The sequence below is a fragment of the Pteronotus mesoamericanus genome, unplaced genomic scaffold, assembly GCF_021234165.1.
Source record: "Pteronotus mesoamericanus isolate MK-2021 breed Mesoamerican mustached bat unplaced genomic scaffold, CSHL_Meso_final scaffold_651, whole genome shotgun sequence".
Taxonomy (NCBI): Eukaryota; Metazoa; Chordata; class Mammalia; order Chiroptera; family Mormoopidae; genus Pteronotus; species Pteronotus mesoamericanus.
The window spans coordinates 37,238,248-37,253,946 of NW_026555325.1; the positions used below are offsets into that span (position 1 = coordinate 37,238,248).

Below are 15,699 nucleotides of genomic sequence, written 5' to 3' on the forward strand. Positions count from 1 at the left end.
CGGAACTAGGATAATGCTGAACATGTAAAATGAACTTAGGAGATTTGCTTCCTTTTGGATTTTTGGATTCATTTTAGATGGATAGTTGTTAGTTTTCTTTGGATCATTGGTAAAATTCATCTGTGAACACATCCAGTCGAGAACTTTTGTTTGCTATAAGTGTTTTGATTATGGCTTTAATTTCATTAACTGTAATTGGTCTATATAGATTCTCTGATTTTTGTTGATTCAGTTTTGGGAATTTGTATATTTCTATTTACCTATTTTTTCAAGGTTGTCCAATTTATTGGCATATAGTTCATAAATTATTGTACAGCCTTCTGTATATCTGTGCTGTCAGTTGTAATTTCAACTCTTTCTTATCTATTTGGGTTTTCTCTCTTTTTCTCTTCATGAGTCTTATTAAATATTTGTAAATTTTGTCTTTTCAGAGAGCCAGCTCTTAGTTTTATTGATCTTTTGTATTGTCTTTTTAGGCTCTATTTTTTTTCTGGTCTGATCTTTATAATTTCCTTCCTTTTGCTCACTTTGGGCTTTGTTTGTTGTTTTTTTCTTAGTTCCTTTAAGTATAACTTTAGATTGTTTATTTGTAATTTTTCTTTTTTCTTGCAGTAGGCCTTTGATGCTATTAATTTCCCTGTTAGGACTGCCTTTGTTGTGTCCCATAGATTTGGGGTTGTTGCGTTCTTATTTTCATATGTTTCAAGTAATTTTTTGATTTTTTTCTTGATTTCATTGTTCACCCATTCATTGTTTAGTAAAATGTTATTTTGCTCTCATATGTTTATGTTTTTCTGTTTTTTTACCTTGTAATTGTACCTATATAATTTTATACCATTATAGATAGAGATGATTGGTAAGATTTCAATCTTCTTAAATTTATTGAGACTTTTTTTTTTCCCCCCCGTCAGGTGGTATGTCCTAGAAAATATTCCATGAGCACTTGTAAAGAATGTATATTCAGCTGCTTGGTTAAAATGCTTTCTGAAAATATCAGTTAAATCCATGTGCTATAGTATATCACTCAAAGCTGAAGTTTTCTTGTTGATTTTCTGTCTGGAACTTCTCCATTGATGTCAGTGGGGTATTAAAGTCCCCTACTATGACTCTATTATTGTCAGTCTTTCCCTTTATGTCCATCAAGATTTGTTTTACATATTTAGTTGCTCCTATTTTGGGTGCATAAATGTTTACAGGGGTTATATTCTCTTGTTGGGTTGTTCCCTTTATCATTATGTAGTGTTCTCCTTTTTCTCTAAGTATAGACTTTGTTTGAAGTCTATTTTGTCAGATGTAAGTATTGCTAATCTAGCTTTTTTCCCTTTACATTTGCGTGACATGTCTTTTTTTTTTTTTTTTAAGATCCTATTTATTTTTAGAGAGGGGGATGGAAGAGTGAAAGAGAGGGAGAGAAACATTGATGTGAGAGAGAAGTACCAATTGTTTGCCTCTTGTACGTACCCTCACTGGGGACGAACCTGCAACCCAGGCATGTGTCCTGACTGGGAATCGAACCCACAACTTTGGTTTTGCAGGATGGCGCCCAACTAGCTGAGCCATACTGGTCAGGACTCCATGAAATATCTTTTTCACCCTTAGCTTTTAACTGTTTTTATCTTTCGTTCTGACTTGGATCTCTTGTAGAGAGCATGTATATGGGACTTACTATCTTTTCAGTTACTCTCTGTCTTTTGATTGTAGCATTTAAGCCATTTATATTTAAAGTGATTATTGATAGGCACATATTTATTGCCATTTTATTGTTTATAATTATGCTGCTCTGTTTTGTTTTCGCCTCTCTTCCTTCCCCTCTCTCCTCCTTCCCCCTCCTTTTCCCCCTTCCCCTCCTCCTTCCTTTTATAGAAGACCCTTTAACATTTCTTGCAATACTCATTTTGTGGTAATGATTTCCTTTGCTTTTTCTCATTTGGGATGTTCTTTATCTGATTTTCAATGAAAAAAAAAATAGCCTTGCTGGGTAAAGTAGTGTTGGTTGTAGGTTCTTACTTTTTGTCACTTTGAATATTTTATGCAAATCTCTTCTGGCTTAAAATGTTTCTGTTGAGAAATCAGATGACATTCTTATGAGAACTGCCTTGTAAATAACTATCTTTGTTTTGGGGCTTTTAAGATTGATTTTATCTTTAATCTTTGTTATTTTAATTATAATGTGTCTTGGTATGGGCATCTTTGGGTTCATCTTGTTTGGGACTCTGTGCTTCCTGGACTTATGTGTCTTTTTCTTTCACCAGGTTAGGGAAGTTTTTGGTCTTTTCTTCACATAGGTTCTCAATCCTTCGCTCTCTCTCTTCTCCTCGTACCTCTATGATGTGGATGTTGTTATGCTTTATGTTGTCCCAAAGGTTCCTTAAACTATCCTCGTTTTTTAAAATTCTTTTTTCTTTTTGCAACTCTGATTGGATGATTTCTGCTGCATAGTCTTCCAAATTACTGATTTTATTCTCTGCTTCATGTAACCTACTGTTTTTTTCCTCCTAATGTGTTCTTCATTTCAGATAATATATTCCTCATTTCTGACTGGGTCTTTTTATGGCATTTATGTCCTTTTTCATATCTTTGAAGTTCTTGCTAAATTTTTTGAGCATTCTTATAACCATTTTTTTGAACTTTATTATCTGGTACATTGTTTGCCTTTATCTCATTTAGCTTTTTGGAGATTTTCCCTGTTCTTTCCTTTGGGGCATATTTATTTGTCTCCCTACTTTTGCTTTCACTTTGTTTTTTTTTAGATAGATCTGCTCTGTCCTCCAGTCTTGGTAGGGTAGTCTTATGTAGTAGGTGTCCTCTAAAAACCCTGTGGTCCAGTCTCCCTGCTCACCTGAGCTGGGTGCTCCAGGAGTGTGCCTTGTGTGGGTTATGTGAGCCCTCCTGTTGTAATTGAGTCTTGATTGCAATTGACCTGTTCATGCATGAGATTGACCCTTAGGCTGGCTGACTGTGAAGCTCAACTCTGTCCACAGTATATGAGCTATTGTGCAGGTGCTGACCCCATGAAGCAGAATTTGCTTCAGCAGCATTTAGTGCCTGCCAAGATCTTTCTTGGATTATGCTGCTTGTGAAGCTGATTGGATTCTGCTCAGATGTTGTCTGAAGTTGGCAGCTGGGTGTGTTGTTGCTGGGACCTGTTGGGCGGGACTCTGGTACAGATCAGTGTCAGATGCTGCCTGTGACTGGTCCTGGGCAGCCTGTTTGGGGCTACAAAGTGGGCCACACTTTGTAGCTTGCCTTTGCTGGGCCTGTGTATCCATGGGAAGGACCACCCTGAGTGTCAAAGCCAGCTTACTACCAACATTGAGCCCTGTGGCAGGGTAACAAAAAGCCCAAGGCACCCTGAGATCTGCCTCCACCTGCTCTTGCCTGCTGGCTGCCTGCCAGGCTCAGTCACTCATAGTGCCTCTGGAGGTACTTGAGTTGTATGAGGCAGGTTCTCAGTGAATCATCAGGCAAACTCGGTGCCAATGTTGGATCTGAGGCCACTCAGCAAAAGGCCCACAGTATACCAAGTCTAGCTACCACCCACTGGGTGCCTGCATGGCCTTGTCTTGGGATGAGGTTTGAGGGAGTCATTAGGAGGAGGCCAAGAGAGTTTATCAAGCCCAAATGGACAAAGATTTGGCTGTGTGAAGAGAGGGCTCTGCATTGGTCAAGCTTTTGAGGACAAAATGGCCCTCATCTTAGAGCCACACAACTCAAGCCTCCCCCAGGTTCTGCTGGGACCTCCTGAAGAGCCAAGCTCAGCAGGTTGGGACCTCTGGCAGTTAGGAGGATGGGGGCTAGTTGATGTCCAGTCTTGATGTGACTTCCTCTATAAGTCCTTGGTTATTAGACTTCTGTTCCGCTAGTCTTCAGTTGGTTGTTCAGGTTGATTGTTCTACATCTTAGTTGTAATTCCAGTATGGTCCTTGGAGGAAGTGAGTGTAATTTCCACCTACTCTCCACCACCATCTTGGATCTCTGATTGAAAACTATCATCACTTTATTTCAGTAGCCCAGATATACTAGGGCATCATGCTAAAACATGTAATAAGCCCTGACGAGCATGGCTTAGAGGGTTGGACATTGTCCCGCAAAGTGAAGAGTCACCAGTTTGGTCCTGGTCAGGGCACATGTCTGGGTTGCCAACCATGTCCCCAGTTGGGGGGTGTGAGAGGCAACTGATTGATGTTTCTCTCACACATTTATGTTTCTGTCCTTCTCTTTCTCCCTCCCTTCCCCTCCGTCTTGTGTTCTGCACAGGCCCAGACCTATCTATTCTTCTGTAATGTGCAAAGCTGAGTAAACCATTGATTTTGATGAAAATTATTTTTAAAACTATGAAATACAATATTTGTATATTGAAAATACAATATTGTTTTGGAATACTGAAAACTAGTGTAGTTGTGAACTGTTATGTTAGTGTTAATATCTAGGTCAAGGTAGAGATTGGTAATTACATGAAAATTGGAGGATTTAGAATGGTTGTAGACCCAGCACTCAGATTATTAATGTGGTATATTAGAAGTATCTACTGCTAGTTATGTCAGTACTAGTGAACCTACTTTGAAAATTCGTCTTTTTCATCATAGTGGAAGATTAATAATTGTCATTTTTAAATACATACAAACACTTGTTTCCTATTAAAGTAAATTTAATTACAAAATTTTTAGGACACCCTATAATGAAACTCAATAATATACAAAATAATACATATTTAACACTAAGCATTTTTTCCCCATTGTTCTTTCTTCTTTCTTATTTCTTTGAATGAGTTAAATTCAGTGGTTATAGCTCTTTGTGAGGCAGGTGCTGCTCGTTAGAGTGATTCTATATTTGGAAATAGTAATACATAGACATTGTGATACATATCATTTTATTTAAACAAGTATAATATTAGTGGGATAAGGTCTTTTAAATAGTATTAGTGGGTTAATAGTGATGCACTGTTTATTTTTGAGATGTTTGGCATAGGTCTCATTTATGTATCTTTTTCTTATTATTAGGCAAGAAATTATGAAATGGAATGGATGGGGATATAATGATTCCAAGTTCATCTTCAATAAGAAAGGTCAAGTTGAGTTGACTGGGAAAAGGTAATTCTGTTTATTCTTGTGTTCTTTTTTTCCTCTTTCTATGAAAAATTTTAAACATAAATAACAAATATGTTAAATAATAGGCATACATAAAAATAGAATAATATAATGGCTCCTCCCTCCATTTAAAAATTCTGACTGTTTTGCCAGAATTGCTTCTGTGCTTTCTGTAGTATATTTCAAATTCTGCCATTTTCCTGTCACCTAATGTAGCCAATCATATAACACCATTATCATACTCCCTAAAATAACACATTTTATAATACCTAAATTTCAAGTCCATATTCACATTTCACCAGTTGTCTCAAAAACACCATTTTTTAGATAGTTTGTTTGACTGAGGATGCAAAAATGTCTGCAGTCACCCCATCACTTAATCTCCACACCATTGATTCCTTGAAAGTAACTTCATTTTTAAGACCGGGAATTGACATTTGGGTATGGGTTATTACGGAAGGTGAACAATTTTAAGTGAATATAAATGGTGTTTGTAAAATTAGTTTTCTGAGATATATTAGAGAAATGTTGAAGAAATAGTCATTTGTGTGATAGCTTTCACACTTCTGAAATGTTTTTGTTAATGTGTTAATAAGAATCCTAAAGAATATTTGTACTGTTACTGTTCCAGATACAGACAGTTGTTAAGTAAGTTCTTAGTTGATTTTGAGCAACGGTGACCCTGCTGAAGCTGGTGTTTTGGGTTTGTCTGTTACTGAATTTCAATAAAACTTCTGAAAGGACATTGAGTATAGTTATCTACTATTTGAATGCTGGCTCTAAAAATAAATTAAAAATTGAGACTAGGTAAAAATTGGATCACATATATTATGAATATGTTCCAAGTGCACTTTGACTTAATATCGATTGGGCATTAATATACTTAGATGAATTCTTTTTACACTTGTATGGTATGTCAATATATTGGAAAATCAGCAAGAAAACTTTTATTCCTTTAGGAGGAATTCTTTTTCTTTACAACATAATCATTTTATATTTCTGACTTAAATATACTTTGTACCTGAAACAAAACCTTAAGAATTTTTAAATAGTAATTAGGAACTAATTTTAATGAAGATGTGAAGATGTACATTTGATTTTTACGTTTTTATAGGAAAAATAAATATCTGCATTCTCATTTCTATCCTTAAGTGTGACTGAGCAGCTTGTTGGTTGGAGGCTTAGTTGAGAAATTATTTATAATTCAGGTAGAAAAAATTTCTGGTTAAAACTAAATTTACCAGCCCTTGCTCGTGTGGCTCAGTGGATTGAATGCCAGCCTGTGAACCAAAGGTTGCCTGTTCGATTCCCAGTACAGGGCACAGGCCTGGGTTGCTGGCCAGGTACCCATTGGGGGAACTTGAGAGGACCACACGTTGATGTTTCTTTCCTTCTCTTTCTTCCTCTCTTCCTCTCTCTAAAAATAAATAAATAAATAATCTTTAAAAATATTTAAATTTACCAGTATTCTAAATGTTGAGTGTTTTATGTTTTAAACAGAATAATGTGCAATACAGTAGAAACTTATCTATGTATAAATTGGCTTTCAAAATCTTCTGGAGGAAAAAGTGAATCTTCTGAACTTAGAAAACCAACTCTCAGACATAGTCTTCACTTCTCTTTTTCTTTCCCTTTGGATTGTGAAGATAGGCATGTATATTTTACAGGAGGGGACAAATGGCAACTTGTACTTCAGCACAGTGCCATTGAAAGCAGAGAATTTATCTCTTGGCATTAGACATTGGAAGATTGCTGCTGGTGCCACTCTAACGAGGATTGATTCCATAAAGCCCTCATTCCTTTGCTTGGTTGACTCCTGAGTTAGAGTCCCGTGGGGGTGGTGGGAAGAGAATGGGATGGTGGAGGAGGGTTGCATCGGACTGGCAGAACCTGCAAAGGGAGACCAGGAAAGTGGATGTCAAGCACATCTGACCTACTGGGAGGCAGCCTTCGGTTCCCACAGAAACTCATCCAGAGGGTAATTCTCCAAACACAGAAATGGAATTTAGATATTCTAGGATTAAATATGTACTACATTAAAAATTTCAATAGCTAAAACTAAGTGTTAACTAAATAATATTTAGTTCCCATTTTTTTTCTCAATTTTTCCCCCTTTCCCCCCCTCCAGCCATCCCACCCCCACCCCCACAGTCAATTCCCACTCTGTTGTCCATGTCCATGGGCCATTCATACATGTTCTTTGTCTAGTTCCTTCCCCTTCTTCCCACCACTGTCCTCTTTCCCCATCCCCTTTGGTCACTTTCATTCTGTTCCATGTTTCCATGCCTATGGTTTATTTTATTTGTTAGTTTATTTTGTTGAATAGAATCCACTTATAGGTGAGATCATATGGTATTTTTCTTTCATCAACTTGACTTATTTCACTTAGCTTAATATTCTCTAGTTCCATCCATGTTGTCTCAAAAGGTAGGAGTTCCATCTCTTCTCTCTCTCTCTCTCTCTCTCTCTCTCTCTCTGTTTCTCTCTTTCTTTCATGCAGATTGATTTTATTTTTTTATGTCAAAATTAATTATAAAATATTAAAAAATTTAAAACCATTATAAAGTCTCAGCAATTAAACCAACATGACACCAGCACAGAAATAATTAAATAGACCAATGAAATATATTGAGCATTCTAGAGACATATATGTATGTGTGTGTGTGTATGTATATATATATATATATATATATGTATCTGTCTAACAATATAACATATGATTAAGTTGATATTTCAAATCAGTGGATAAAATAAGGCTTATTCAACAAATAAGTGCATGGACCACTATTACTAAAAATAAAACAAATATAGAGCCCTGTTCCACACATTATACAAGAAATATTCAGGTGAGTTAAAAATCAATATGTAAAATCTAAGGAGTTTTCAGAGAAAATACAAACTAATATTTTTCTTACCCTGAAGTAAAATATTCAAACCCAGAAACTATAAAGTAAAATATTGATAATATGACTATATTAAACATTTAAGACAATACAGTAATATACATATATAAAAAGTTAAAGGACAAGTAATAGAATAAAAAAGTATTTGCAACACATCTAAAAAAGGATTAATGGTTTTTTTTGTTTTTTTAGGGCAAAAATTCTATAAACAATTAAAAAATGGATAAAGAATACCAAAAAGTCATTTAAAGCTTTTTAAAAATAATAGAAAATAGGCAAGAAATATACAAAAACAGGTTTAGTTTCAACAAATAATAAAGGAAAAATTAAAATAACACATCATTGTCACTACCAGATTAAGTATTAAAAATATTGGTAATATCAAGTATTGATGACTGTGAAAGGAACTGGGTATTTACAGATTCTTTTTCTTCATCTTAAAGCAGTCCCTTTAGCATATTTTACAATGCTGGTTTGGTGGAGGTATATTCTTTTAGCCTTCTTTTGTCTGAGAAGCTCCTTATTTCGCCTTCCATTTTAATTGAGATCCTTGCTGGGTAGAGCAGTCTTGGTTGCAGGTCTTTGCTTTTCATTCCTTGGAGTATTTCTTGCCATTCCCTTCTGGCTTGCAGTGTTTCTGTTGCAAAGTCAGCTGCTAGCCATATCGGGGTTCCTTTATATGTTACTACCTCTTCCTTGCTCCCTTTGTGTCGTGGAGTGGGCCTCATTGGGTTTCTCTTGAGTGGGACCTTCTGTGCTTCCTGGAATTGTGTGACTTTTTCTCTCCTCCAATTAGGGAAGTTTTCCATCATTACTTTTTCAAACAAGTTCTCTATCCCTTCCTCATCCTCTTCTCCTTCTGGTATCTCTGTTATACGGATATTAATACGTTCCATGTTGTCCTGCATTCCCCTAAATACTTCTTTATTCTTTTGAGTCTTTTTTTCATTTTATTGCTCTTTCTGGGAGTTTTTTTCTATCTTGTCCTCCAGCTTGCTGATTCAATCCTTGGCTTCATCTAGCTTACTTTGGATACCTTCTACTGTGTTCTTCAATTCAGAAAGTGTATTCTTCATTTCCTCTTATCTCCTATTGATAGTTTCTGTGTCCTTTTTCATGCTGATACAGTTTGCAGTAAGTTCCTTGTCGTTCCCTGTAGTTTTTGGTAATTCTCTCTGAGCTCACTGAGCACATTGAGCTTCTTTATAACCGTTGTTTGGAACTCAGTATCTGATAGTTTACTTGCCCCTATTTCATTTAGTTCTTTTTGTGGGGATTCCTCCTTTCTCTTTGACTGGGGGGTATTTCTTTGTCTTCCCATTTGTGAGATTCTTCTTTTTTGCTTCTGCTTCTTGAATTGATCTCTCTTGATTTCCGGACTTTGTGTTTTGAACCTCTATGGGAGGAGATAGCTGCTTTTACGTCCTGGGTCTCTAGTTCCCATTTTGGTGCTTCTAGAGACACCATTACCTTGTCACAGATAGGATATACTGAAGTGGGTCATAGCTTTCTATTTCTAGTTTTTTAGGGATTGTAGTTGAGTTAGTAGATTTTTCTGAATTTTATCAGAAAACAAGCATTCTTTAAGATGATAATAGCTATTACTTACTTATTGAGTGCCTACTAAGTTATCTTCAAATAACCCAAAGATAAAGGAGGAGGAGCATGAGAAGGTCACATAGCTTACTTGAGGTCACCTACTCAGTGGGAAATTGGGATTAAAAACCAAGTGTTTTTAAGCTTCATTTTCATACTGCTTCTGTTATGCTGTGTTTATGAAGTGCTTCTGCAGATTACCACACTCATCCACTGTATCGATCTTGTTCTCTCTCCACACTCTGGGAACCCTGCATAGTAATCTTTTATACCTACAAACCAGCACAGTAGAGCTAGTCATAGTATACGAAGTTACCCTGTGACAAAAATTTCTGTTGTTCCAGTAAGAGGCAAAGGGCAGAAGCATAAGAAGGTTATGGTAGTCCTAAAAGAGAAAGTGGAATTTGTGACTACAAAGGATAAGTAGAAGAAACTACTGATTTAGCTGAACAGAATTAACTTACTCTTTCGTTATCAGTACTAGATTATAAAGACAATTTTTTGTAAAGACTTTCTATTCTGGGTTTGTAGTGGACTGAATACAGCCTTTCTGCCCTCTATAAACACAGAAAACATGGATAAAATACCAGAAGAAAGAAATGTAATAGAGTTAGAAAGAAAGGAAGGGAAATCCTGAGGTGCCAGAAACTAATAGTGACTCTCAATGAAAATTTATGGGGATTCCCTTACTTCTGACCTAAAAAAGATTGAAAAGGTAGGACATTTTTATAAGGAAATGTGATTGTATATATTTTGGGGAGGTTAACTTTGGCATTTAAAACCTAGCCATTAAATTAGAAACAGTTATTTTAAGATATTTTAGATCTTAGGAAAAAATAAGAAGTTTTTTCCTGAGTACAGTCTATCTTCTGAACAGATTTGTAATTTGTCAGTTTATAAGTACCTAGATTTATAATCTTGTCATTCTTATTCCTTCTAGATGTAGATGAATTTAGCCCTGTTGATTTTAAGCAGCAGATGGTAAAACTTCAAAACTAGTGCTATAAATTTCTATAAAGTAAAATTTTTGAAAAATGTCATTTTTTGATGTTAAAGGTTATATACATTAATTGAAACAAAGGACAAGTTAGTGTTTAAATGGCACGAATTTGGTTGGGTTTGTTGCACATTGTATTTTCAGTGGCATAAGTTTTCATTAAAGTTAATCTTCAGTTATAAAAAGGCTCTTCAGTTCCTTAGCAATTGCTGCCTCTGTGCACTGCCCTAGATTGGGCATCTCCCTGTCTTTAGTCACCATAAATTTTGACGTGCATTTTTTTCTTGGATGTTATTCTCTCCATGTAGAGTGACTTCATTGCTCTTGAAAGCTTGTTCAGGTTCTGTATCTTCTACACTATAGTCTACCTTGTTCTAAAGAAAAGTGGTGATTTGATTTCACTTTATTTTTTACAAAAAGACCATTTCTTAAAGTTTTCAAACTAATCTTCAGTTATGGTAAAGAACTATTCAGTAGTCACCCTGTTTCAGCAACTGGTGTGGGTAGTTGGCTTTCTTCTTATCACATTTCTGTTAAAAGTTGAATGTTTCCTGCCCATATGTTCACCCTGCAAGTTAAATGTATTTACAGCTTTGACTGAACTAGGTTTTAAGTTTCTTAAGAAGAGAAGTCTTATGAGTGTTAAGTGAATGTTTATTTGTAGTTCTAGATGTTAATCAAAATTATGTTACTATTAATAATCAAGTCATTCCATAGCTGTTTGTTATGTTAAATACTTCTGATTCCTTTAAATTTTCTTATAATGTTTCTTTTCTGTCCATTTACTTCTTTGACTTCGAAGTTTTCAGTTTTCCTTCATGATATTTTATGCAATTTTTGGAGCCCTTAGTAGTATGCTAGTCTCTCTGATTATTATGTCAGGCTTCCCTTATTGCTTTCAAATCCCAAGACATTAGATGCAAGAACAAGCACAATTGAAAAGCTTTCATTCTGACGTGCAACTCTTTTTGAATTGTATTAAGTTCTGTGCTGGGATTTTAGATAATGGAGCAAAGTCTTAAATCCAGGTTTCTGCCAAGCAAGATATTTCTTCAGAATCTGAAATATTGTGCATTCAGATGTAGAAGTATATTGTCTTTACCATAGTGGTTGAATGCAGTTTTAATTTTACACATGACAGTAACACTAACCCTGTCTGTTGGTTCAAGTATCTTGAAGGTTGTCTTCAGGGTACCCTTTTAATCTTATGGGTAATATTAGCTGTGAATTAATAGATTCGCAGAGGTCTGACTATGATTTCATCATGAATATCAAGGGTCTACTAGATTTGACAAAGATTCAAAGTAATTTTACAATTAAAATGTAAGAGGTCCAGCATTAAGACCTAGTTGTTCCAAATTGTTTTGTTTTGTTTTTGGTAGAACATTACTAATATGTGGTAGCACATGTATTGTAAACAACCTCTCAGAATTTATACTTTTCACCTTAGCTAAAATGAAGAATATTTGATATGCCAAATGACTATCTTTAGTTGTTTTAGCTATGAGTCCCATACTTTCATTCCAATTTCTTTAGATTTATGAAAAAGTTATTTTTATGTAATACTTCAAACATACCATTGTATGGTTTTAGTCCTGATGATTTTTAATATAAAAAAGGAACCTGTTTGATTAAAACATTTTTTGTTTCTTTTTTCCTTTCCTCTATCATTTTTGTTTTGTGAACCTTGATGTAAAGATGGATTTGAGAATTTTAGATGGTATTTTTGTTGTGTAACATGAAGTGATATCCACTCAGACCATGTTGTGTAACTGTTAAAATTATGTAACAAAATGAGTGCTTTTTGTCACTTCCAATTAAAATTTCTTTGGTTATGGCTCAACAACTGGCTTTTTAAATATCAAATGCTGCATTATTATAAACATTTAATTTCAGTGCAGTTTATATATTATCCACTGGCCTTTTTTGTGCTATCTTTGTGAAGTCGAAGAAATCTTGTGAGGCCAGTTGCTAAAAGCTTCTGTAGTCATCCAAACTTTGATGAAATGAGTGGGAAGTAATGTTGAGTAAAAGTATTATACTTGAAACATTTTAAGTAGCCAGAATGACAAGAGATGTTAAGAGCAATTTATAGTCTTTTCTGATTTGTTTTCAGTATTGGTTTGTTATTTGGTCTGGAACAAATAGTGACTACTAAAGAATCTGTTCTTTTCTCGATTAAACACATGCAAAGACAAAACAAAACAAATAAAAATAACTGTAGGGAGACTTAAACTACCATCTTGGGAAAAAATTAATTGCCATAACTTCATAGACATACAGAGCTCAATTCCTGATAGGTTGTAGACCTAAATGTATAAACTAAAGCTATAAAACTTGTAGAAGTATGTACAGAATGTTTTTCTGAATTGGAGGCAGGCAAATCAGAAGAAAAAAAAAAAGCATTAACCCAAAAGGAAAACAAATGAATCAATTAGACATTAAAATATGGAACTTCTTTTCATCAAAAGACTTTTTAAAGAGTGAAAAAGATAAATCACAGAGTAAGAGAAAATATGTAAAACATATATCCTTGATTTCAGAATATACTAGAATTCTTATATACCAGTGAAAAAACAGTAGTAATCCAATAGGAAAATGAACAAAAGATGAACTGGCATTGAAAACAGAGGATATTTAAGTAGATAGTAGATATGAATAGAATCTCAATCTCATAGGCAATCATTGAAATTAAAACTTAGATTGTTAAGAAATGTCTCACATTAAAAGAACCTACATCACCAAGAGTGGGGAGGATATAGAGCCAATAGAATTCTTTATACATTACAAGTGGTAAACATGTTGGAAAACTCTACCAGCATCTACTAAAGCTATACATATGCATAGACTGTGGCCTAGAAATGATACCTAGTTACACTCACTAGAAACCCGTAATATGGTACTCAGAGCACAAGTTCAAGAATGTCCTTGCATGCACCAAAGACTGTAAACAACTCAGTTGTCTCTCAACAATATAGTGGATAAGGAAATTGTGCTGTATTCACACAATGGAATTAAGTCATGGAAATGAGTGAAATGCAACTACATGTTAAACATAGATGAATCTCATAAATGTTATTGGGCAAAAGAAGGCAGACACAAAACATTTGGTATGGTTTTGTTTATATAAAGTTCAAAAAGCAGTCAAAATTACCCTGCGATGTTAACAGTCAATATGGTAGTTCCTTTGGTGTGGGGAAAGGAGGTAGTGCCTGAAAGGGGCATGGGGTGGGGTTCTGGGGTGCTGGTAATGTTCTTCGATTTCTGGATCTAAATGCTGCTTACATGAAAGGTTTGCTTTATAAAAACTCATTCAGCTATGCACCTGCTTGTTTATCTATTTTATGTATACTTCCGTATTTTATAAATAAAGTATTTATGAAATCAAACAAATAAAACAACTGTAATACAGGGTGGGGTAAAAGTAGGTTTACAGTTCATATGGAAAATAATACAATCATTAATAAAGAATAATATAAGAACAAACTTTTACACTCACAACTGTAAACTTACTTTTGCCCCAACCTGTATAGTAGTTTTATTTGGCTGACCTTTCATCAGTTTTGGTGGGGGGTGCAAGGGGGTGGAGTAGAGAAGATCCAAGAACATTATAGTGAAAAAAATTACTGTGATTTTATAAATGTCATTAATAAAGAACTTTAATTTAATGATCTCACTTGGAATGGTGGCAAGGGAAGACTTGGATTAGGGCAGCATTGCATAGCGGTTAAGAGCACAGGCTGAAGCCTTATTCATAATCTAATTCAGATCCTGGTTTTGTAACTTACTAGCTCTGGGATCTTGAGTAATAAATTACTTAATTCCTTGAATTATTTAACTTCTCTGTACCTTAGCTTCCTCGTCTATAAAATGGGGATAGTAGTACCAAACTCATAATATTATTATAAGTTAATATAGATAAACCACTAAGAACAATGCCTGGCACGTGATATACAATGTGTTTACTTAATAAAAACTTTAAAGTACTGTTTTAAGACATTTTAAAATTTGTTTTGATTTTTCAGAGAGCTCCTACATTACTGCTGTTCTGACACATTGGATTATTATTGTTTGCATATCAGCCTTCTTTATTACACTAATCTAGGGTAGAATACTTTTATCTCTTTATTTCTAGCACTTATTGCTATTTAATATTTTACCACCTCTGAGAAGTAGTTCTAAAACTGAAACGTTGATCTCTAAGCACTTGAGTTTTCTTCATCTATCCTCTCATATAAAATTTAGGATTTCTTGTATAGGTGAAATAATGTCGATGTTTGATAGAAGCTATTTAAGTAGGGATTGAAATGAAAGATGTAGGAGACAAAGTCAGAGTAGCAGATCAATTTTTTTTCCTTACCATACCCACTTTATAGTGCTCTTTTGTGCGTTTTAAATGTTATACCATAAAAAGCCCAAGAACCTTGCAGATCTACAGGTTTTTTTTTTCCTATTCCCTCATTTTAATTGTCACATCACAAACTCCATGATACGATGTTATCATTTTTAAAGGTTATATATTTTAAACAAATTAAGAAGGAAGTCATTTATATTTACCTACATATTTACTTTTTCTCGTATTATGTATTCCATCTTGAAGATTTGAGTTTACATTTCTTTCTCTTATTTATATGTTATATTTCCCTTTAGTCTATAGAAATTTCTTTAGCATTTCTTGTAGGTCTGCTGACACCAAATTCTCAAGTTTTCTTAGTTCTCATTTGAAATTGTTTTTATTTCACTTTTGAAGGACATTTTTTACCAGATATAGCTTTCTAGGTTGACATTTTTTCCTTTCAGCACTTTAAAAATGTTGTTCAGTTCTTTCATGACCTTATTGATTCTAATGAGAAGTCAGTCATAATATTTATTGTTATCACATTGTATGTAATGTATTATTTTTCTGTAGATACTTTAAAGATTTTCTTTCTCCTTTTCTAATTGCAATTTGACTATGTTGTACCTAGCGTGAGTTTCTTTGCATTTACCCTCTTCAAGTTTTCTGACCTTGAATTTCTAAATTTTTCTCTTTCATTAAATTTAGAAACTTTTAGCCATTGTTTTTTCAAATACATTTTTCTCTCCTTCTTGGGACTCCATTTATATGTATGATAGT

The 15,699-nt window shown here is 34.5% G+C and overlaps 1 protein-coding gene across 2 annotated transcripts in view; it reads left to right on the forward strand.

Annotated features, from left to right (window-relative positions):
* The window catches only part of AGPS (alkylglycerone phosphate synthase), a 141,137-nt gene that overhangs the window by 34,530 nt on the left and 90,908 nt on the right, over positions 1 to 15,699 (forward strand). Inside the window, exon 2 of one of the 2 annotated variants that reach the window (XM_054562498.1) lies at positions 5,001 to 5,090. The exons of the other annotated variant lie outside the window; for it this stretch is intronic. Coding sequence (XP_054418473.1) covers positions 5,001 to 5,090 — 90 coding nt within the window. The remainder of the gene's footprint in view (positions 1 to 5,000; positions 5,091 to 15,699) is intronic. 2 annotated transcript variants of the gene reach the window in all.